At 40.0% G+C, this 25,080-nt stretch overlaps 1 protein-coding gene across 5 annotated transcripts in view; it reads left to right on the top strand.

Annotated features, from left to right (window-relative positions):
- The window catches only part of GRHL1 (grainyhead like transcription factor 1), a 256,619-nt gene that overhangs the window by 9,491 nt on the left and 222,048 nt on the right, over positions 1-25,080 (top strand). For all 5 annotated transcript variants that reach the window (XM_044079256.1, XM_044079248.1, XM_044079264.1 and 2 more), the window contains 3 exons: positions 17,203-17,389; positions 18,752-18,822; positions 20,302-20,692. In XM_044079256.1, the coding sequence (XP_043935191.1) occupies positions 17,203-17,389; positions 18,752-18,822; positions 20,302-20,692 (649 nt within the window). The remainder of the gene's footprint in view (positions 1-17,202; positions 17,390-18,751; positions 18,823-20,301; positions 20,693-25,080) is intronic.

Genomic DNA, 25,080 nt, shown 5'->3' with positions numbered 1-25,080 from the left:
TTAACCAGGTAGGTGGACTAGTCTACTTAGCCTTTACAGCTGCAACACTGGCTCTGAGAGAGTTAACAGAAAAAAAAAACAATAGAATGCTGAGAGAGGGTGGCCAATCAGTCTGGACAACTAAGATTTAGGCCTGTAACTTTTCTTTTTAATAAGGCTCTTGAATTATATGGTATATGATTTGGTACATGCCAAATGGGATGTTATATTGAATGATAGGAGTGGATAAGAGATAAACACAATGGAATTAAGATGTCTTTGGATCTGGAGAAGATGAAGAGATGAATACGGAGGAAATAAGATGTCTTTGGGTCTGGATGAGGTGCCCTTTATTATTAGCTAGACCAAAAGGAAGGATTTTCTAACTATAGTGGAGACGTGATTATTGAAGTACAGAAAGTCACCAACAAGGGTACTTAAGTCTTTAACAACAGTGTCAGTCTTAAGGGTTGCACCATCCTATGCGGTATTGTAAGGAATTATTTATTTTATCAAACTGGACTATACTACATTTTCTGTCTTTGAGTTTGAGGCCGTTATCCTTCCACCAGTTTGCATATCCAGACCCTCCTAAAGTACCTTCACATTGGTGGGTACTTGAATACAACAGCTCCTAGTTCAGATAGGTCAGTGAATATGGTTGATCAAAGACACAAGATACTGTCTTGAGAATCAGAGCAATAAATAACAAATAGAAGAGGAACATGTACCAAGCCTTGAGGATCCCCACTGTGAGTATTCTTTTACTTAGGTTCATAGGTTGGTACTGAGCTATCTGCCCGAAGGCATGTATTAGCCCAGCCACGTTGTGCGGTATTCACCGCCCCTTTAGTAGTTCCCTAGACCCTTGTACTAGCAGCTAGTACCCTTGGCCCCTATCTAGTAGTGCTGTTGGTGTGATCCCCGGTGTGAACTTTCTGTTACCCATCCACTCATCAAGGTTCCTCTTGAAGAGTGATAGTGAGGGGCTCTGTCTTATGTAGACCGGGACCCTGTTCCATAGTAAGGGACGTCTCTGCAAAGTGAATCTGTCCCTCCAGCATGTTCTATTCATTGTTGTGTTGAGGTTTATATCCTTAAAGCATGTAGCTCGAGTAGATTTGGTTTTGCTAAGATGGAGCATGTTCAACAATTCTGGGTTGGACATGGCTCTGTACGTTAGACAGAGATCACCTCTGAGAAAGCGGTATGCAACAGAGAACAGTCTTAGCTTTTTCAATCGTGCTGCATAGGGCAACTGTTTGAGGCCAGTAATTCTCTTGGTTAGGTACCTCTGTGGTCTCCAGCTGCTGGAGATGTCTAGCCAGGTACATTCCAATTGGTGCATTGTACTCAATAATGGGTCTGATGAGGGAAGAGTAGAGGGGCACCATTACATCCTTAGATCTTCATGCGAACCCTTTCATGATCAGGTGGGTCTCATAGAAGGATGTTCTAACCACTTTGGCAACATGGTTATCAAAGGAAAGCTGGCTATCTACTTGGGTCCCTAGATCCCTTATTTCTTCTTCAGATTTCAGGGGATTACCTCCTATGTTATAGTTTGCAGGTACTCTGTTTTTTTCCAAAAGGGATTACTACGCATTTTTTGCATTTAGCTTGAGACCATGGCTTTGACACCATGCATCAGCCTCATTTAGGCCCTTCTGGAGGATCTCCATGTCGGCCGGAGACTCTATTATAGCACCCAGTTTGCAGTCGTCCGCAAACTTAGTCAGCCACAGCCCTTCCATGCTTGCCTGTACTTCTGAGAAGTATATGCCAAACTTTCTGAGGAAGTTCCTTGTAACTCTTAATAACATGCGTTGTATCAGACAACTGATTTGCCATCCACCTCCCTACATATGGGTTGATGTTTAGATGCAGCTGTTTGTCAGTGATGCCTTCATGGGGATAGCATTGAAAGCCTTGGTGAATTCCAAGTATGCAGTGTGTAGGATGTAACTGTCATCAACTGCGTTAGTTACCCTTTTGAAGAAGTTTACAAAGATAAGAAGGCAGGACCTACTTTTGACAAAGCCAAATTGATGTGGATCTGGGGCTAAGAAATTATCAGGCCAAGGTGCATGAGGTCAGAAATATGTTCCATGGCATGGTTGTTGGTTGGACCCCCTGTATGCCCTGGCATCCTGTTATGTGCCTTGCAGGCTTCAGGAACATAATCTGTTGTAAGTGCCATGGTAAGGAGTTTTAACAGGGGACCAAGAAATTAGGGGAGCAGATGAGTGAGGGGAAGGTCACACCATTGGGATCTGAATGAGTAGTATCACTGTGGATCATTTCAAAATATTAAGTTAATTTGTTTCATAGCTTTGTAGTGTAGATAAAGAATTATTTAGATATCAGTGGTCATTTTGAGTTCATAGTTATCTCCATATTTTCTGACTCTTATCATAGGTTCTTTACTAGCATGCTTGAGTGGCCTTTTAAATTGCAGTATTTGACCTCCTGTAAGAACTTTTTGTACTACTTTCTTCCTTGCTTTGTAAAGTTTTAACATCTGAGAAAAAAAGTCAGGCTATAACAGTTTAACTTTTGGACTTTTTCTGTGGGTGCTGACTTCCCAGTGCTGGTGTATGTAGCTTTTTTATAAACACAGTTCTTTCTTCTTGAGTAGTTGTATTCTGTGTGCCTGATATGTAGATAAACTTCTGCAAACTATGCTGAAGTTTTAATTCTTAGATGTGAAAAATATAACCCTGACTCCCCATGTGTGCGCACACACACACACACACACACACACACACACACACACACCCTCACCAATCCTAGTCACCTTTCAAAACAAAACAGCCCCTCAATATTTTGAATGTTTAGCTATTCACTTGTTTGATATTAAGCACCACCTCATCACTCGTCGACCAAGCGGCTGTCCGATCAAAATGAGGGAAACTATTTATATATAAACCTACACACATGCACGCATATATATTTAGTTTATTGAGGGTTCAGGTAGTCAAGATGGAAAAAGTTGCTGCAGCTGATTGAAAAAAATATCTGATTGCACATTACCAGCTGTGCCCATGTGTGCGTGTCTATTTGAGAACATCCCCACTGTAATGCTATTTTGGAGTTGGTATATATAATTAGCCAGAGGTGTGGGGATGCAGGGGGGCTTACCTCCTTCAATAAAGAACAAGTGCATTTCAGTGGACTGCAGATCATCACCTTCATCAACCTCCTTTTTTCCCATTTTCTACATGGGGTTGGGGTGTCGTATCACTTGCTGCCATCATTCCCTATTCCATGCCACTCTCATACCTTCTTTGACACTCATGTCTGAGTGTCACAGGTCTTCTCGCACACAATCCATCCACCTCTTTGCTGGACCCCATGATTTCCTCTTGCCTTCTTCCCATCTTTCCCGGATCTTCTTCACCATGTGCCCAAACCACCACCAATCTGTTCTCTTTGACCTTTGCTGCAACTGGAGCTACTTTGGCTTCTGCTCTTATGTCCTCATTCTTTCGTCTGTCTCACAGTGTGCATCCTACCACCCATCTCAGGCACTTCATCTCCATTACCTCCAGCTTCCTCAACTACACTGCCTTTACTGCCCAGGTTTATGTACCATAGAGTAGTACTGGCCATACTATTCTTTTGTACAACTTACTTTCAACTTCTTTGGCATTCTTATGTCCTATACTATCCCACAACTCTCTGCCAGTTATCTCCAGCCCCTCTGATTCTAGGTTTGACCACCTTCACTCAGACCTTTGCAACCACCCCTCCTAGATACTTGAAGCTGTTAACCTGATCCACTATTTTCCTTCCTATCTTGTGATTCCCCCCATTTGCTGCCATTGCAACCATCTTATCTGTACTCGGTTTCCTTCCATGTGCCTTCAGTTTTGCATTCCATTCCCCTACCCATTGCTGACGTTCTTGCTCAGAGTCTGCCTGTGCTGCCACATTGTCTGCATACAGCAACTTTGTTGATGTGTTAACTCCAACCTGTTTGCTAATGTAGTCCATCACCAGTATGAATAGAATTGGGCTCAGAGCTGAACTGTGAGGCACACCCACTCTCACTGGGAACCTCTCTGTGAGACTGAACACTGTTAGTACTTGAACGTTTGGGTCATTGTCCATAGCTTGCACTAATTCTACTTATGTTTCGTCTGCAGAACTGCATAATCAGCTTTCTTGTGATCGTATCATATGCTTTCTCCAAGCCTAGTGATGCCCAGTTGAACTCTCTTGCTAGCTTCTTCTGAAATATCTGTCTCATTGCAAACATCAGTTCAGTTGTGCTGCATCCTAATATTAATCCAAACTGCTCATCCCCCTTCTAATTTTCTACTACTCTGTGTATTCCATTATCAGTCACCCTCTCCTGATCTTTCATGCTGTGTGATTTGATACCTCTCTATTGCCTACAGCTCTTGATCACTGGCATCAGTATGCTTATTCTCCAGTCATCTAGGATACGTCTTTCTCTCCATACTGCTATGAGTATCCTGAGGAGCCATTTCTCCCCTGTCTCTTCCAACATTTTGATCATGTCTGTGTGATCATATCTGAGCCTATTGCTTTCCCTGACTTAATTTTCCTTAGGGCTATTCTTACTTCTTCTTAAGCGGGCTCTTCTTTTCTTATTGTAGACTGTGTCTGGGGCAGTACAGCTTCTGAGGGGTTTTCTTCATTCAGAAGCTACCATAAGTACACTTTACATCTGCCTTTGATGTCCTGTGGACTGGTGAGTAGGGTGTTATCACCCCTTCTGAAGGGTGTCTGACTATCTTCTTTATCTTTCGGTCTTTGCCTTGATATAATTTCTTTGTGCCATCCACGGAGTCACTTTTTAGAAGCTGGTAGAGGGCTTCTGATGCCTTGTTCTTTGCTATTGCAACACCTCTCTAAGCCTCTTTGTCAGGCACCCAGTATTCCTTCCCAGCCTGGTCCGTCTTTTCTATTTCCCATTTTTCCTGCATTCCTTCCTTCTTTTGATGACTTCCTGGATGTCTGCATTCCATCACCAGATTTTCTTATGTTCCTTATTTCCATACCTGGCTCAGTCATATACCTGTTCTGTAGTCCGTATACTGTTCCTTATTTCCATACCTGGCTCAGTCATATACCTGTTCTGTAGTCCTTATACTGTTCCTTATTTCCATACCTGGCTCAGTCATATACCTGTTCTGTAGTCCTTATACTGTTCCTTATTTCCATACCTGGCTCAGTCATATACCTGTTCTGTAGTCCTTATACTGTTCCTTATTTCCATACCTGGCTCAGTCATATACCTGTTCTGTAGTCCATATACTGTTCCTTATTTCCATACCTGGCTCAGTCATATACCTGTTCTGTAGTCCGTATACTGTTCCTTATTTCCATACCTGGCTCAGTCATATACCTGTTCTGTAGGCCGTATACTGTTCCTTATTTCCATACCTGGCTCAGTCATATACCTGTTCTGTAGTCCTTATACTGTTCCTTATTTCCATACCTGGCTCAGTCATATACCTGTTCTGTAGTCCTTATACTGTTCCTTATTTCCATACCTGGCTCAGTCATATACCTGTTCTGTAGTCCTTATACTGTTCCTTATTTCCATACCTGGCTCAGTCATATACCTGTTCTGTAGTCCTTATACTGTTCCTTATTTTCATACCTGGCTCAGTCATATACCTGTTCTGTAGTCCTTATACTGTTCCTTATTTCCATACCTGGCTCAGTCATATACCTGTTCTGTAGTCCTTATACTGTTCCTTATTTCCATACCTGGCTCAGTCATATACCTGTTCTGTAGTCCTTATACTGTTCCTTATTTCCATACCTGGCTCAGTCATATACCTGTTCTGTAGTCCTTATACTGTTCCTTATTTCCATACCTGGCTCAGTCATATACTTGTTCTGTAGTCCTTATACTGTTCCTTATTTCCATACCTGGCTCAGTCATATACCTGTTCTGTAGTCCTTATACTGTTCCTTATTTCCATACCTGGCTCAGTCATATACCTGTTCTGTAGTCCTTATACTGTTCCTTATTTCCATACCTGGCTCAGTCATATACCTGTTCTGTAGTCCTTATACTGTTCCTTATTTCCATACCTGGCTCAGTCATATACCTGTTCTGTAGTCCTTATACTGTTCCTTATTTCCATACCTGGCTCAGTCATATACCTGTTCTGTAGTCCTTATACTGTTCCTTATTTCCATACCTGGCTCAGTCATATACCTGTTCTGTAGTCCTTATACTGTTCCTTATTTCCATACCTGGCTCAGTCATATACCTGTTCTGTAGTCCTTATACATGCTGTTTTGAGTTGCTGACATTCTTCTTCGACTCCACCCATTTCCATCTCTTCTTGAAGTGCTAGAGCCCTGAGTAATTCCTTGAAATGTACATAAAACTGAACAAGTACAACAGAGTAGCAGAGAAAGCTGTAAGGTTGCTGACATCCTGTTTTTGTTCCATCTTCCCTGCTCCCACACATACTCATTTTATTTTTCTGAATACAGGATATGTTGTGCTTGGCAGGTATTACCATTATGAGCAGATGTGTGATAATCTAGGCCGTGCTTTAATACTACAATTGCCAGATACTTCTCAACAATTTCACTGTTCCTCTTTCACTTGTAAATTTGGGTGAACTTAATTTGCTGTGTAGTAGAGTATCCCAATAAGCAAGCATCCCAGAGTCAGAAAAGTGGGAGCATGCTTTGTTGTTTGGCTCATGTAAAACTTGAGTAGTTAACTCCAGATGAAACCTTCCTTATTCTTATAGGTTTAGTATTCAGAATCTTTCTGAGTATTATCTCTGGATGCATATATAAAGTATTTTCTTACACGAACATCCAAAATTATGATGACATTACAGTAGCAGCCTCATGACATAAGTTCATTGGTGGCTAATGGCCTTTACAAGCCTAGCCCATAGGATTACCCTGGCATCGTACCACCCAACCTTAGTTCCCAGTGGCTGTCGAATAAAGCTACTGGAGTGATCCCTGGGCTGAATTTTCTATTTCCCATCCACTCATCAAGAGTTCTCTTGAAGAGGGCCAGTGAAGTGCTCTGCTTGACATGTATGGGAAGTGTATTCCAGAGCATGGGCAGTCTCTGAGTTACAAACCTGTCCATCTAGCATGTTCTGTTGATTGTGGTAATGAGGTTGAAGTCTCTGAAATGTGGTGTGGAGTGATTGGGATTTCTTTAGATGTAGCATTTTAACAGAGTTGGGTCAGACATGGCAAGAAGGGATCACCTCTAAGTAGGTAATATGAGACATAGAATAATTGGAGTTTTTTTTAGTCTGTCTTTATAGGACAAATGTTTAAGGGCTAGGATCCTCTTTGTCAGGTACTTTTGCAGCCTCTCCAGTTGTTGCAGGTGTTTAGTGAGGTACATGCCAAATGGGGCACTGTACTCGATGACTGGCCTAATGAGGGAAGAGTAGAGGGAGACAATGACCTCTTTCTTTCTGGATGCAAAACCCTTAGTAATGAGATGTGCCACATAGAATGACTTTCTGACCACAGTGACAATGTGGTGCTCAAAAGAGAGGTTGTTGTCAACCTGTGCTCCCAGAGCTCTGTGTTCAGTCGACTAACATCGATGTGGTAATTCATGGGAACCAGGTTTTTCCCAAAGGGGATGATGACACACTTTTTGGCATTGAGCTTAAGGACATGATTCTGACACAACATCACTCGGGGAGTTAATAATGGCTCCCAATTTGCAATTATCTGCGAACTTTGTCAGCCAGAGTCCCTTCATGTTGGCCTGGACTTCAGAGAAGTAGATACCAAACAGGAGAAGACCCAGGACCAAACCCTGTGGGACTCCACTCGTGACTAGTCAGCGGTCTGACTTGGAGTCAGCTACTTTCACACTGTGGGTTCTACCTGTGAGCCACTTTGCAACCCACCTTGTGATATAGGGGTTGATGCCTAGCTTAGTGAGTTTTTATGATTTCTGAGTGGGGAATTGTATCAAAGGCCTTTGCCAGATAAGGCAGGCTGTATGAACCACCTTGCCTTCATCCACAGCTCTGGTGACTGACTCAAAGAAGTTGACCAAGTTGAGTAGGCATAATCTACCCTTCACAAAACCAAACTGTGCGGGATCCAGAGTTTGGAGATTCCCTATATTCTTGTTTATTAAGTCCATGATGATGTGTTCCATAGCTTTGCATATCAGACTCATCAGGCTAATGGGGCAATAGTTCCCAGGGTCTGTAGTCGCTCCTCCTTTGTGGAGAGGGATGACTGTAGCAGTGCACCATTCGGTAGGGACAAAGCCTGAGGTGAGGCTGTGATTGAATAGGGCACATAGGTGAGGTGCCATTTCATTCTGTAGTTCATGTAGAACACAGTCAGGAATATTGTCAGGCCTTGGACAGTGCTGTTTTCACCTGTGCAGCAGTAATACTGGGTGCCTGGCAATCTGCTGGTATTGTGATTGATCCTTTGGGTGGAGAGAGAGGTAAAGACGGCACTGAATCTGTCGGCCAGTATATTGGCAATATCTGTTGGCTTGGTGTAGGAGGTACCATTGTGCAGTAGCTCAGAGCAAATCTGGGTATTGCCATGGAGATTCTTTATATAAATATGGAAGGTATTGTGCTTTTCTTTACTATCTTCTATAATTCTGTTTTTATAGCTAGCTTTAGAGGATTTGATGAGGTATCTCAACTTTTTGTTGAGGCTGATAAGGAGGTTTTTCCAGTCTTGGGACTTCACATTATTCCATATCAGTTTCCTCCTCCTGTTGTAGAGTTTGCTTATGACAGGGGCCACCAGATTGGCTTCCTTTTTTTGGAGGAGAGTGTCTTGGTTCTGTTAGGTATGGCGAGATCCATGCATTTGTGTACATGTTCATACAGTGCATTGGTGTATGATTCAGCGGTCATGCAACTGATCTCCATTTGCATGGGTGCCGTGAAGTTGGCCACCTCTGTTTTTAGATGCCCAAAGTTAGCTTTGGAGAAGTTTTTCATGGTAGTTACCTTTGCAGGGGTGGGGTGGGGGGTGTGGATTTCCAAGGTGATTAGTTTGTAGTCTGATCTAACCAGGGAGGAGTTGACTATTGTTGTAGAACAATGGTTGTCCATGTTAGTAATGACCAGGTCAAAGATGTTCCTACCTCTAGTGGGGGTAAGAATGAGCTGGTGTAGTGCATTGGAATTGATGAATTCCAAGAAACATTGGGTAAGTGTATTGGTACATGCGTAGTTTTCCCAGTTAATGGGTAGTTGAAGTCACCGAGTATGAAAGTGTTAGGTTGGACCCTAATATTCTCCGGGGTGCTTAGGAATGTGGAGTGTGAGTCTTGGGACATGGTTGGGGACCTATAGCAGGCTATGACCTGAATTTCTGTCTTACCCAATGTTAGCTGCACCTGAAGTATCTCAGATGAGTTATGTTGGACTATTAGTCTGGAGGTGTGCGCATCCTTTATGAATATGGAAACACCACCGCCTTTGGAGCTTCGGTCCAAACTCTGGGGGCGAAAGGTGTTGAATGAGTTATAGTCTGGTAGTGCAGGGGAGCTTTCTGCTGCCTTAAACCAGGTCTCTGTTACAGCACAAATGTCAATGTTCTCCATTTTAAGGAGTGCTTCGAGCGAGTGCATTTCGAGATTTAGACTTCTAGCGTTGAGCAGCATAACCCTCAGATTGCATTTGTTTGTAGCTGTTATGGTGGTCATTTGATCTTTGGAACACCACCTAAAAAGGCACTATAGGGGTGCCAAGAGCCTTGGCCAGTATTCGGAAGCCCAGGGGTGACAGATGCAGGCCACCTCTGGCAAAGCATCAAAGTCTGTCAGTCATGTCATCCAAGGCAGACAGATACTGGATCCCCTTAGAATGACACCAGAAACTTAGCCAATTTGTTGAAATCAGTCATTTTCTTCTTGTACTGTGGCATCATTCTGCGTGATGGTAGGATGCTGCTCAGGGCAAGGATCATACCTGCCTGGGCTACATAATCCAAGAGCTCCTCCATGTTTCTTTTCATGTAGTCCAGGGAGATACATCTCAGGTCATTCACACCTACATGTGCAATGACAGAGTCATATTTGTACCTGTTGTTGAGGGACCTGAGTGGTGTGTTATGTGGCAGATCCTGGCGCCTGACATGCAGCTGACTGTTACTTTTTCTTATTCAACTTAGTGAGTGGGACATCAGTGTGCCCCACTATCGAGTCACCTATGACTAGTGTGTTGGGCATGCTGTTTTTCCTTAGGAGTTTTGGTTGAGTGGCACGCTGTTTAGGAGAGTTATGTGTCTTGTGATTAGTGTTGTGTTGTGGTGGTTGACTGCATTTGCCTTGGAGGTCTCACTGTTTGTGACATGAAATTATTTTCTTGCTTCTGTGCTACCAACACCACTGTGTTTATGTTAAAATGATTTTCAGGAGCACTTCATCTTTTCTGAATCCTTTTAGCTGAATGCAGTGTCTCTTTTCATTTTATATGACAGTACATCAGTTCTGTATTCTGGAATTTTGAAATGCCATTAAAACAGATTTTCATATATTCATCCCCATGTTAATGGTTCTTTAGCAGAGGTAAAAGAGTTTGTTCTGTTAGAATCATTTTTAGTGTTAAAGACTTTGTTCTGTGGTTTCTGACTTATCATTTAGGTCCTCTCTGTCAGAGGTAATGACATCCCAGTGGATTCTGTTGTGAAGGATAACATGCTTTAAGATTGGCCGTGTACACTTCTACAGCTTATTTGAGGTTAAGCTGGCACAATAAGTCCTCTTTCACTCTTAATGGAAGCAAATTGTTGTGGTTCCTTTATGTACTGCCGCCCCAGTTGGCTGCTTGTTGTGGTTCCTTTATGTACTGACGCTCTAGTTGGCTGCATTCCTTATGTCATTTCCAGGTAATCTGTTTGTATCCTGCGATCTGGGAGTGTGCAGCCAGGTCTGAACAAAAGTGCTTTGTGAAGGAATTATAAGATTTAGTAAAATGAATGCCTTCAGTCCCCTGCAGCGTGCTGGTGTACAATTTCTACTCCTATGGTTTGAAAAGGAATATTGGGGGTAGATGCTTATGCATTATTAGTATCTCTGTACATTAGACGATACTAATCTGGTAAATACATGGCACAACATCTCTGGTTTATTTTCAGATCGTTTTCTTAAAACACATTTTTTTACTTTGTCCCCTCTATAGTCAAAGTGTAGAGCTGTTGGCTATACTGTAGAAAAAAGAGTGATAATATTTCACTCTAGAATGCTAGTCTGTATTTACAAATGTCACATTGGTAACAGAGCACCCTTACAGGCTGCCAAATATCTTGAATGCTTTCAGACATGCAGCAGTACTACCTGCCTACACATACACACATACACACATGTGTGTGTCTTTCGGCTTTTTCCCGGTTAGGGGTCGCCACAGTGGAACTCCGGTCCGCTAATAATTAGCAGTAGATTTTTACGAACGCCGAGGTGCCAGCTCGACATTCAACCTTCAGTGAAGGCACGCCCATTTACACATGTATTTCAAACGCACACCCAACCGCAGGGAGGACATGCAGACTCCACACAGAAGGCACTCCCCTATATATATATATATATATATATATATATATATATATATATATATATATATAAAGTGTGTGTGTGTGTGCGTGTGTCAGTACAGTAAACTCTCAGTTAACCGGAAATCAAGCAACCAGAAAAAAAAAATTGAAGAAATACAGTACAATTTTCATGTGTTGCACTTTCTGTCCCCCCTGCAGAAACATACCTTACGTTTTTAGAGTTTGAGTTCTAATAAGGAAGATATGAACAAATTCCCTCTCTCCCCAACCTAAGAACAAGTCAAACCAAACAACTAGTATAGGGTACAATTTTAGTCAGGCCTGTTTTTAATAATAACTCTCAAGCAACCAGAAACTGCAGTTAGCCGGCATCTACCAATCCCCATGGGTTCCGGTTAACCAAGAGTTTACTATATCTTTTTCCAGAATGCATAGGCATTAAGGATTATACTGAGCTCTTAGCAGATGAATTACCAGACAGGATGTCAGCTCTTGGTTTGATCACACTATATGGAATCCTGTCCCCTTAAGCTTTACATATGAGCTGTGATGTTTTTCTGCAGTGGTTCACAACTGTTCCATGGCCAGCATGCTCATAGAGACTGGTTTGAGTGAACTGTGACATCATACCTTTTGGTACAGCAGAAAATAGTTGGGTACTGCACACAGCTTTGAAGAGTTCACCTGTGCAACTCTCTCTCACACACACGCACACACACATAAAAATACTGTGCAGAAAATCTGATGACAGAAGCTTTGTTTTTTTCCTTTCTGAAAACAGTCACCATCCAGAACATTCTTTCCCACTTTTTATTCAGTCTTTGTGCTCATAGTCACACAGCCATTAGATGAAAGACCGATGCAAACAAGTAACACATTTAGATTTATGCCATGGTGGTTCGGGGGATTTGAACAAGGCAAAAGTTGCCCAGTGCGATTCTTGTGAACGCATACTTCACCTCTTTCCTGGCACTGAAGAAAGTAACCCAATCCTTTACTGGAATCACTGATGATTTGGCAGGTTTCTCACTTAGAGTAAGCATTTGCACAGATTTTGTAGATTCAAAAGTCAGAACTAAACATACAGTAGGGGCAATCAGTTTCTCCTGTGCAATCAAACAACAGCTTAAAGCCAATACTTTACAAGGAGTCATGTCAAGCTTTTGCATACAGTTATACTATATATATTTGCTGAAACTTATCAATAAAGCCTACCTTATGAACAATACAGTATTTAGTAACATTGTTAAAAAAACATATATATATATTTATTTTACATTTGTTTACCGGGATAGTCCGACTGGATACATGTCCATTTTCAGCGGAGGCCCAGGGAGAAAAGCTCCAAATAGACAAACTTATATAGATTACACAGAAGTTAGCAAACAATTATAAAAACAAAGTGATTATATACAATGGGTTAGTAGTGTTCCCTAGCAGGGACTCACAATTTTCATGGACAGACAATTAAAAGTAAGAGACATCAGACTGGAAGCAGAGCTTGGTGATGTAGTTACAAGTTATGAGAATTGCAGAATATATGCATCATAGGTTTGGTCATTCTCTTCCTGTAGAAATGCTTCATTAAGTATGTTGTGATATTCATACCAGTGTTGTGGTACAATTCCTTTGTGAGCTTTTCCAAAACTATATGCCTAGCTTGACTTGAACTGAATCTAACCCAAACTGCGGTTTTCGGTCAAAAATTCTTTTCACTCCCCCATTAAGTCTCCATCCCTCACATTCCACAGAGGCATTAGTTCAATGAAAGGAAAATACATTATAGGACTAGACTAGGCGCACAAGGATATAGCATTAAAATAAGCAGTAATAAGAAGTATCTCTGCAAAGGGATAGGTGGTGTGGCTGTTACTTAGAGAAAACGAAGAATGCTAGCCCAACTTCAGTGCAACTAACTCCTGAAGAAGGTCTGAAGGATTGTAATGAGTATTCTGTAGTAAAAGGAGGGGTGGGTACATCATAGATATTTTAGATACTTTTTTATATTTGACAAATTCATGTAAGATGCTACTTTTTTGTGGAAACACAAAAAATGCTTACTAAAATAAGGTGGGAAAACTTGAACATGGCAAGAGGAATAGCTCAAATATGATGCAAACATATTTATTTGCACAGATAAGAGATTAGATGCATAGAATAGGGCATTATGGAAAAAAATGTAGAATCAAAACTATTGATAAAATCCAATAAGGCTTGGACAGATATATGCCAAGGCTAGCCTGGTTAGAAGAGCATGAAATAGTAGGCAACAAAGAGCTCCTGGAAATGGACAGATCATTTACATCAGGTGGAGGGACTGATAGAATTGTGGCAGCACGGTGGAGCTTGGGGAGGTCAAAAGATATGTTTAGAAAAGGATTGTGGGTGCAGGCTTAGTAATTTGTATTTATTCTTGATGGGAGTAGACCTTGGGACCGTGGGTGGTTATCAGGCTGTGAAAAGTGCCTGTGGCACAGAAAAAATGGCTTGTTTTTTTTAGTGTGAAAATATAACTGACTGAAGCTATTGTTATTATTTGTAGCAGCAGTTTTTATTTATTCTTTTTTTTTTCTAATAGTGCTACTATGTATTTTACCACCTTTCTGAATATTTGGACATTAATGGACAAATATCACATAACATACCCACTATATATTCACTATTCCATCTTGCACTCCTAGTATGGTGAAAAGCAGGAGGATAAAACTCCATTTTTAAGTTACTGTTTCTAGCAGCAACATGACTGTAATCTGCCCATGTCTTGTACTTATAATGACAGCATTCTCTTAAAAATTGCTTTGAATGTGGTTGAATTTCAAGAGTTTCTGTCTACTTCAGACACTGTACTGCACTAAGTATACCCTTTTTCGGTGTGAGATGTCCAGAATGGGCAGTGGTATTTGCCTAACATACCAGTGTCACCACCTAAATTAAAGGTATCTTGCTGAAACTGTGTGTGTGTGTGTGTGTGTGTGTGTGTGTGTGTGTGTGTGTGTGTGTGTGTGTGTGTGTGTGTGTGTGTGGAAATCCTTGCCTACCCACTGCAGTTGCATCCTTCCCCACTCAAACTCTTATCCATATATAATAACACCAAGACACTTAATACTTCGTTACTATCTCATCATACTAACCATGGGTTCCAGTAATCTAGTGTCCCCATTTCTGTAGTAAACAAAAACTTGGTTGGAGTCTTTTTATTTTATTTTTTACTTTTTAATAGAAGAAAAAACAATTATTATCTTCTACACAGTAAAGTGACAGATTGCATACTTAACCAACCTGTTACCCAAAACATCTTTCTGAAGCTCCGTATTTATCTGCTGATCTGAGCCGGAGAAGCATCACCTATCATTGGGTGGTGGCTACAAAGCAAGGAAGATGTTTCAATAGAGTCTTTTGGAACTGATAAATCAGTTATTCAGTTGTTATTTAAGCAAGTGGTCCTAAACCTGTCCATGATTTTTCCCATATTTTATGTCTTTTCTGTTGCTCCTTTACATGAAATACTTAATTTCTGTGGTGCTCTTCAGTCTCTAAAGGAGATTGCCTGGCTTTATGCCAAAGAGGGATGGAAACCCTGACTATTACTCAGATAAGCTACATTTGATTAATAGCTCCTCTACTGATGAAACCATAGTTTGTGTTTTATAATTCTAAAGTAACTATTGCTTGTTCTAAATCATTGAGTTGCAAGGTTATGTGCTAGTATTTAATTCAGTGAAAGTTTATTTTTTCACAGTCCTTATGTAAAGTCTTTCTAGCAATATTTGAACAAAAAGTATGTGCTTTGTTACAGGTTCTGTAAAAAGACATTATGGCTTCAGATCCACATCCTCTGTGGATCTCACAAGAACTCACTTATGAGTTCTTCATAGCTAGAGTTTAACCAGGTACAGCCACTGGTAGTCACTTGTTCAGGGATGAGTGAAAAAAATCATTAAAAAAGGTGATTAAAGGCATGTAGCATCTATTGCCCAGTGCTGTCAAGACATGTCATGAAACTTAGAACTGTACCAGTAATATCTGAAACGCGAATATCAGTTTGCATGTTATTTGAAAGATGGGACACTTCACTAAAATATCAAAACAAGTTTCCTTATTAATGAAAAATTATTGCTGTTTTCTTACCAATGAAAGATTATTGCAAATTTTCTTTTTAGGTTGCATGGATTTCCACTGTCTGTGTGAAATACATTTTAACAGTTTGCTAACTAAATATTAGATCAGGACATGTAAATAAGTAAACCCCATTGGTAACCACATTATTGATTCCTGGAATGCATGAACAACTTTTTATTTATTTATTTATTTATTTATTTATTTATAATTTGTTAACTGGATAGGTGAGCTGATCTATTGACCCTTTTCAGTTACGATCCAGATATGATAGCACAAACATCACTGGAATATAACAGACATATAGTACACCCAAATGCTCTTTTGTACATTGAGAGAAAATACCTATCATAATAGACATGTGTGCAACACTAATCATAACTGATTTACAGAGACAGACAACCAGGCACACAAAAATATGTGCAGATTAAGAGGGAGGACAACCTTAAGGAGCAAGTTCTTCGTTTGAATGCATATCTTTGCTGATGCACATTTGTTGTGTGATGTAAGTTGTAATGCCGAATTTTGTGTATGTTTTTAGTGCTTGCTGCCGCTGTAATTCTGTGTATGGTTTTTAGTGCTTGCTGCCGCTGTCTTTTGTGTGAACTTTGTTTCTGCTCTGTATGTACAGATCTATTTATACAACAAGGGAAGTTTTTCTTAAAATAGTTTCTTTTGTAAACAAATGTTTGCATGTCTGGGGTTTTGTTCTAAACAGTATGGTGAAGTGGAATGCTTTTTATGTTGTCTGGTATGAAGAATTAAAGAGAATATTGAGTAAAAGTAAAAAGGCTTTCTTATGTCATCATAACAGCTGAAGATGACCAGATTGACCTTTAAAATACTCAGAATTACAGGTCTGTGCTTTAATCACTGCATTTTACTACCTTCCTAAGGTAGGGTAAGGAATTTCTTTAGGTAGACAACATCTATACTAATTTAAGGGTGTGTGTGTGTGTGTTTGTGTGTGTGTCTTTCTGTTTATGCATGCATGCATATATGAATACAAACATATGCATTTAATGGATTTTCTCATGTCATCTATTTGCAGGATGCATTGATGACAAAGTGTGCATTTTTATATTGGCTGATAATAGAGTATCTGTGTATGACTATGTATTACAATGATACAAGACCACTGACTGCACTAAACATCAGCACTGCACCAAGAATGCTTGGCAAATATGCATTCTGGGCAGACGCACAATATTATCTTTTTTTCTTATAAACCCTTTTTATTTTTTGCTGAGGATATTCTTTGTGCTTACAAGGGGTTGCTGTATGCCATTCCAATTTTGTTGGAGGTGGGGGTTGCTAAAGTCAGCCTGCCCACTAGTATGCTTTTGTTCTTGCTGGTTGCTTTAATGACTTGTACAGCATATTCTCGCAAATGAACTGACAGTCAACTAAGGAAGAATATGTTCAGACTACGGTTTGATGAACATTTTGATGGGTACAAGTCAATGCCATTCATTTCTTCTTACATTAAATACATTATATTATTTTAGCAAAAATGTCAGTCCTACTACTGTGAAATGCAACAGTCACTTCTTACACCTAATTAATTTTTATGAACTGTTTCAGCAAAAGGCCAGTCCTGGTTCTACAGAATGAACCAATCAACTATCGAGGTCGTCCCTATACTACTGAGGATGAAGCCTGGAAGTCATTCCTTGAAAATCCCCTCACAGCTGCCACTAAAGCAATGATGACCATTACTGGTGATGAGGACAGTGCTGCTGCCCTGGGACTGCTCTATGACTATTACAAGGTAGTGTGCGGCTCACAAAACACAATGCCTACTTGCTAGGTGGGTTCCTATCCAAGCTAGTCTCCCATCATGGAACTAGGGTAATGTTCACTAAGTGGTCCTGGTTTTGTGCTGTACCCAACTGCAGATACTAGAAGAAATGGCACAGTTTTCAGAACCCTACTGTATCAAGTGCATATTCTGATTTGTACTTCATCTGGTTTAATTTCCTGACAAGTTGGATGCTAATAATCATAAAGCAGGTTAGAAGGCTGAGAGCCGTTAGCAATACCTGCATTTAGTAAATTTTGGTCGAGGTAAAGTAGAGAAGCATAAGATCGACTGTGCCCTTTGATCGCTAAGTTATGTCTGTAGACCATGATAAACCGGATCACCTACAGAACACCGACAGCCCAAAACACTGTCACCCATATGGCCGACACTCACAATATAGACAGCACCAGAACTTCACAAAAAAGGAAAATAAAATTTCCTTTTTTGTGCTAGCAGGGGGGGCTATGCCCCCTTACACCCCCTGTGGGGGGCTCCACCACCAACACCCACCATACCTTTAATATACCAACTCCGAGATCGCACTACAGTAAAAGAATGGAAAATTTTCCATTCCGCACTATTGGGAGATAGCTTTTCCCCATTGTTGATATTCTGAATGTCGACCATATGGGTGTCGGTGTTGTGAGCTGTCGGCGTTCTGTATGAGACCCAATAAAAACAAGTCAGATTGAAACCCTGTACCTTGTATCTGTGAGGTAAAGACCTTAGCCATTGGGCTAATCCTATTTTTTATGCAGGTAATTCTACTTATGCTGAACTATGTAGCATTATGTTGTCAGACTAGCAATAATAAAGGAAGCATAAAGCCATTGTTTTTTAAGAACAGCTGAAGCACTTGATGTCGATTTGCATTATGTTATTCATAATAATATTGCACAGCACTTTGTTCCGTGCTAACTCTGTTAGTACATATTGCAGAACCTTTTGCATTATTTGTTTGCTCATCTGTGTGTTGTTTAGCTATATTATTTTTCCCTTATGTTTCATGCTTCCAATGTTTTCTTTCAACTGTGTCTAGTGTAAGAAGACTTACAGTATGGTGAACTGCTTAACTGTAGACCTTTAAATTGTTTGTAATACTGTTGTCTCCCACAAACATCACCTTAGAGCAGTACAGTCATTTGCATCTAATGAAGTGTCTGAGCGAATATGGCTTATATATATCTGTTACGTTTATTTGCATGCAGACAGCATGTTTTTGTTTACCCTGCAGTTCTTTACTCATAAAGTATTCAGAGTTGCTGAAGGCAAGTAACTGTTGTGTGGTTATCAAATAGTGACACGGCATGTAATGTTTTACCTCCCAAGGTTCCCAGAGAGAAGAGAAACATTTTGTCAGGAAAAACAGACAGTACTGAGCATCCAGAACACCTCAAAAGGTATTTACAAACTGTATAGCATCGTTATTTAATATATTTTGACTAGATTTTTCCATGTAGTAGACAAAAACATAAGTAGAGGTGATATTATTCTAAAATGGATGTGCAAATGCGCATGTACATGTGATTTTGTGTACGCCCTGGGTAGACTCCAAGGTAGCAGATTAACTTTTAGTTTAAAAATCATTTCTCCAACGTTTTGTTTTTCAACTCATAGAAGCCAATTAGATCATGGTAATCAACTCTGACCTCTTCAAAACATGGATTCCAATGAGAATCTGAAGGCACAGTAGTCTTTAGTTAGACATCAGCTGACAGTGGTTGTTTTCTTTCAAATGGGTTCAGGAAACAGGACTTTGTTTGACCAGTCAGTTACATCATGTAAGAATATTACTTAAAAAAAAATAAGTAAGTTGGGAGAAGTGAATAAAAGTGCTGAAAGTCAATAAGGGCAGAAGAGACCTGTGGACAGCAAAACGTAATTCTGCCACAAGACATGTTAGATATGAACTTATAAGGACACATTATAACATAGATGGGAATAATTCCTGGGTTAATTCTAGATGGTGCATATCAAGACATTTTGAAATTATTTAAGTATAGAAAGGGTAGGCCTCAAACAGATTTGCATCTATGGTTCAGTAACTTTGAAAATAAAACAGGAAGGAGGAGCAGCAGTTATTAGAGTTACCAGAGCTGAATATAAAGATGAAAGAGCTGAAGCATTCCCTGGGGTGGTTCTGTTAATCCAACATCAAAAGTATTCAAGGCCAACATTAGGGAATTGGGAAGGAAGGTAAGGAATGAGGCAGAGTTATGGGAGATCATTGTAGGAGAAGGTGGTAGCATGTGTGTCTCCTAGTCTATCCAAGGTTAAGATAAAGAGATTAAGTGGCAGAGGTAGGGATATGTCAGAAAGGGAATCGAGACAAACCTAGTGTGTAATATAACATGGCATGCTGTGGAAGTATGTTTTATTCAGGTTAAATTTCAACTCACTTATATAGATGTAGTTTATATTGATTTAAGGAGCAGGAAAGATGTTAGAAAAGAGGATGCACCCCCAACATAATTACTAAGGATAGCTGGAAGCATATTGTAGAAGTAGAGACAAATCAAGCCAGTAGAAATTTTCTGCTGAGTGGATGAAAATGAGCAGCGGAGATAATACTGTGATAGCATTTTTGGCACAGTTGACATACCATTGTGCAGCACATATTATGTTTCACCAGTGTAGAATATATAGGATAACTTAAGAGGGCGGTGGATAGTGTATTTGTCCTGTGCCACACGGCATGACCTATTCGTTACTGATGCAGGGTACCAGCTTGCTGTATGTATGACAGAATATTATCTTTTACTGATGTTCTCCATGAAGAGCTTAATGTTGTAGTTAGCAGGGGAAAGGAAAGTAGAATTATTGATCTTACGTTCACTTGTTTCAAATGCACTTTCCATTCTTTTTTTTTTATTTAACAGGAGCTGCATGGCAACTGTTGCAGAGCCATCAATTATTTCTGCTGTGGACAACAGAGTACAGGTTCTGAAAGGAGTACCTCTTAATATTGTTCTTCCCAGTAACCATCAAATGGGAACTGACAAACGGGGCCAATTTACAGTACCAGACACTACAGTTACTTTGTCCATAGCAACAGTACCGCCTCATACCATCAAGACTGAGATAGAGCCTCACAGCTTTTCTGTCAGTGTACCACCATCTGTTTATTGCCCTGAGACCGCAGAGCGGATTGTTGTGTTTGACAGAAATCTCAGTACGGACCAGTTCAGTTCAAGTACACCTCACCAAAACTCTCAAAGACGCACACCAGATTCCACCTTCAGTGAGTCTTTCAAAGATGCAACACCAGAGGTGAGCCAGACCTACTTTTTATTTTTTTTTATTTTTATTTTTTTTTTACAAAATATTATAACAATAACAAAAAATTGACAATTAACAATCATAACAAGATTATTTAAATATCACAGCAACATAGTGATATCTAATGGTAAGGTTTAAACATTTATAACTGGTTTAAAGTGTTAAACTTTGACTACAGTGTGTTTGAGAGTCATATCAAAGTTCATAGTAAAGGTTAAAGTACAAAACAGATAAATAACAGAGTAGGTAGGGGGGTGACAATAATAGGCTAGAAGCAGAGAAATATAAATGTAATACGTAAGATATAAATAAATAAGTAAATATGCAAGCAGGTGTGAGGGTGAGTTCCAGGCTATAGGCAGGTTACAGTTCCTCCGGCACAAAGTGATTAACACTGTGATTGTGATAATTTCTTATCACACTGAGCTACTGGGCCACTGCTTTGTTTTTCCCATAAGGTGTACACAGGTGGTGACATGGCCCCATAGATGCAGTAATGGGAAGTGAGTTGAGGGCACAGGTCTAAGGAAGGTGATTTATTTGCAGATGAAATTATTTAAGCCCTGGGTGGTAGGAAAAAAGGGGGATTTCCATTCTGAAGCTATGTGATTCTCTTAGAATCTAATGTAGGGAGGCAGAAAAGGTGAATTGGTAGACTTCAGTGTGTATGTCTAAACCAAGTACAAACCACATAAAACTATCTGATTTACTAACACTATGCAGTGAACTATTTTGTCAGTATGAATTTAATGAGATCCGTGAATTACTTTTTATGATCCATTTAGCGTTTGTGTCACAATGCATAAGGCATAATTTAAAAATAGAAAGATGTGATGCATAATGAGTCATTTTCTGTGTTTCATAATCTTTGAAACTATTTTTTATTTATCTGTCTTGATACTGATTACGTTTACAAAGTGGATACAAATGTACAAATACAGAATCACTGAAATTGAATATTGTAGCAGCATTGTCAATAAACTTGCCACAGTTGTCTTTAGAAACATGATTTTATTGAAGAAATGTAAATTTGGACTGACCTTGCTGAAAATGGAACTGAAAATACACTGACTGGTGGCAAATCAAAATGCTCCATGTAATAGAATAACTTCTGTAATGGTATAACACTTTGGTTTTAAAAGCCACTTCCGTGGCGACCATATTTGAAAGGTACTAACTCCAGCAGAATTGAGAAACATGATGACATCTTAAAACCGGTTCTCAGGTAGCAGTGTCTTATGAAGTTAAAATGCAGTAGTTAACTAAAAAGTCTCTCTCTCTTTCTTTCTCACTGGTGGTGGTGGTGGTGGTGGTGGGGGGGGCTTGTACTGGCAAACAGCATTTGTGAAACCAAAGTAAATTGGTGAACAAAAGTCTCTGGTCACCAGGTCATGCAGTAACAAACAATGACAATGAGTACATGTGTACAAGTCTGTGCATATAGTGCCTTGTTGTACATATAAATCCAAAATGTGTCATCCAAATTAGCTCTTTGATACACATAAGTTAAACATCTCCGGCAGCTAAAAGTTTCTCAAGTTCTACCCCGATGTTCTTCGTGTTTCACTGTTGCAGTCATTACATTTGGGTTATCTGCTTGCAGGTAGCCCTTAGCCGGCCTGATTATCAAAGTCTTGGGTCCTGCGTCGGTTGCTGTCTCATCTTCCATGACGTCAGGTAGTCAGGGGTATAAAGCATGCAGCTAATGCTATTACATCAGTTTTTCTTGCCGTGCGGTGCCCGAAGCAGTTTGCAAGTGCCGGTCAGCCGACTCTTGAAATTTTCATTTTCGAGTTTCAGAACCAAGGTCTTCAAAAACACTAAGTACCTCATTGGGGATCCTTTTTTCTTGCTCTAAACTGATGTCAGTAAAAGTTAACAATTGTATTACTTGTGGAAAGCAAATACTGCATAAAGATTTTCATTCGTACTGCATTCCTTGCTTAGGCCCAGACCACGACGTCCCTCGCTGTTGGTTTTGTGCCTTATTGTCAAAAGATTTTTAATACTCTTAACATATACTGGAAGAATCACGCAGCAAAAGAAGGTAGGCCAAAAAAGAGTTTATTTTACATGCATGGAGACCTGCCACAAAAATCTTGGTTGCTAGCAGTCTCATTTCTACACACTTTACATGGGTTTTTATACCCTCTTTCGTGCATACTCAGCAGCTGGTTTCAGTCAAGGCTATAAATTCACTCAGTGGAGCCTTAGATGGTAAAAAAGTCAGACACAAGATAAGTTGGTGCCTACATCAAGGTAACATCTATGCACTCCTCCTTGGTCAGAGGTCAGTCCCAAGATCGGCCTGTGCCTGGACCAAAGTAGCATCTGTGCATTCCTTTCTGGTCAGCAAATTCCTTACAAGAAAAACAACTCATTTTAGCTTATTTCTTTGCACGCAATACAGTTTCACATTTTAACCCTTCCTGTACAGGATACAAAGATGTTGAACACAAAGATTCTTACTACATTTCCCCCCTCACAACACTTTGTATCCCCAGTAATACATTTTATTCATACAGGTTTTAACACGATTCATTTTCGTATATTCAGAATAATAAGCTTTAGTTGCATTAGCAGACAATACACTTGATATTATCATTCGGATGCAAGGAATGCAACAACAACCCAACAGTAGGAATATAATGGCACCAACACATACAGCAATTAAGACATTCATAAATACTGTTCCCCAATTTCCAAACCAATTCTGGAAAAAGTCAGTCAATGGATTCTGCCCTGGTTTTGTAAGTTCAGAAACTTGTTGTAAGATCTCCAAATGACTGTCTATATCATGCTCATTGTCAGGAATGAAAGAACAACACTCCTCCTGGATAAGAGCACAAATACCTCTTTTCGCGGCTAGGGTGAAATCGAGCGCCATCCGATTCTGCAACACTACAGTCCTCATTGCAGTTAGCTCATCCGTCACCAACTCTAGTGCAGAAAAAGTTGCATTGCTCAGAGTTTCTAACAGTTTTGACAGTTTTCTGAGCTCCCAAATAGATTTTACTGTCCCATAGGCTGGAAGAATACCAGCCCAAGAAATGACATCATCGCCCAAGTCCATGTGTGACAGTCCCTTGCTGCTACTGTGGGCCAAATCGTGATGATAGATCCAGGATGCATCAATGTTACCTACGGGATTAACAGGTTTATTCACAGCACGTACATTTCGTATTTTACCTTGGGGAAGAGTAAAGGAATGTCTTATAGCTGGTGCCAAATAACCCAAAAACAACTGCCTGACCAATTCCTTGGTAACCATTTGTATGCTTTTTTACCACAGACAAAATAACAGTCATTCACTTTAAGAGTGATATTTACTGGAATAGAATGATTTCCTTTGTCTTGTATCCCTTTAAACAAAAGATCATACACAGATAACATTTTTCAACAAAACTAGTGACATTAATAAGCCCTGTACTATTAATAAGCACTCTTATAGGCTTGAAACTTGTTGCACAGTGCCCATCTAATGTACAGTTATGAATTATGGTTATATTACATTGACTCCATCCAACCTTAATTTTTCCAGATCTCTGGAAACATACAGTTCCATTCTGACGACCCATGAGGGGTAATGCTATTTTGTCCTTTACGGCTACCTCAAGTTTCAAATAGTAAATTGGTCCATGTATCATTTGCCCCAAAGGGACTGTACCTAACATCAGACCACCATGTACAGTCGGGATAGCTGTGCATATCCAACAATTTGAAACATTAAAAGACAAAGCATATGCATATTTAATAGCCTGGTGCGTGTTAAAAGGTGGATGCCAAGCTGTATTTTCATCTCTCTTTGTTTGGCTAGTTTGTGAAAATAAAAATGGCCAAAACAGAAAAATAACACTTACAATCACTAATAACAAAATTATTTTACAATGCCTTTGTGGGAAGGGCTGCTCCCTTCCGGTATTTTCCTGCATTGCTACAACAGTCAGAAAAGTTCATACAAAAACAGGATTACTACTAATCAGTGTTCCTCAGGGAACTCAAATTCTTTTCCAACTCAAATTTCCTGACAATCTTGCAATGTGTCAGGTGGATCCAAGATGTTCGCTCCTTTATTCGAACTGCTGTGGGTGTCGAAATCAAAACCTGGTATGGACCTTCCCACTGGAGAGGCCCGTTTTCTTTTACAATTTTAATCCATACCCACTCGCCAGCCTTCACTTCCAGGATCCTGTTGTTCTTCTGATCTGAAAAATAATCATTCGTTAGAGAAGTGTTAGTTTTTGTCAGCATTTTCCTCATGTAATCTGCTATCTCTTCACCCCTCACGTTCGCAGGCAAAGACCTTGCCACTGCGGGACGTAATAAGGTCTCCCATATAGTAGTTCAAATGGTGTGACCCCTTTTGAAGTGGGAGTGGT

The sequence above is a fragment of the Protopterus annectens genome, chromosome 1.part1 (genome assembly GCF_019279795.1).
Source record: "Protopterus annectens isolate FY-2018-M chromosome 1.part1, PAN1.0, whole genome shotgun sequence".
NCBI lineage: Eukaryota > Metazoa > Chordata > Ceratodontiformes > Protopteridae > Protopterus > Protopterus annectens.
The sequence above is the reverse complement of the archived record's forward strand: the minus strand, read 5'-3'. Positions and strand labels throughout refer to the sequence as shown.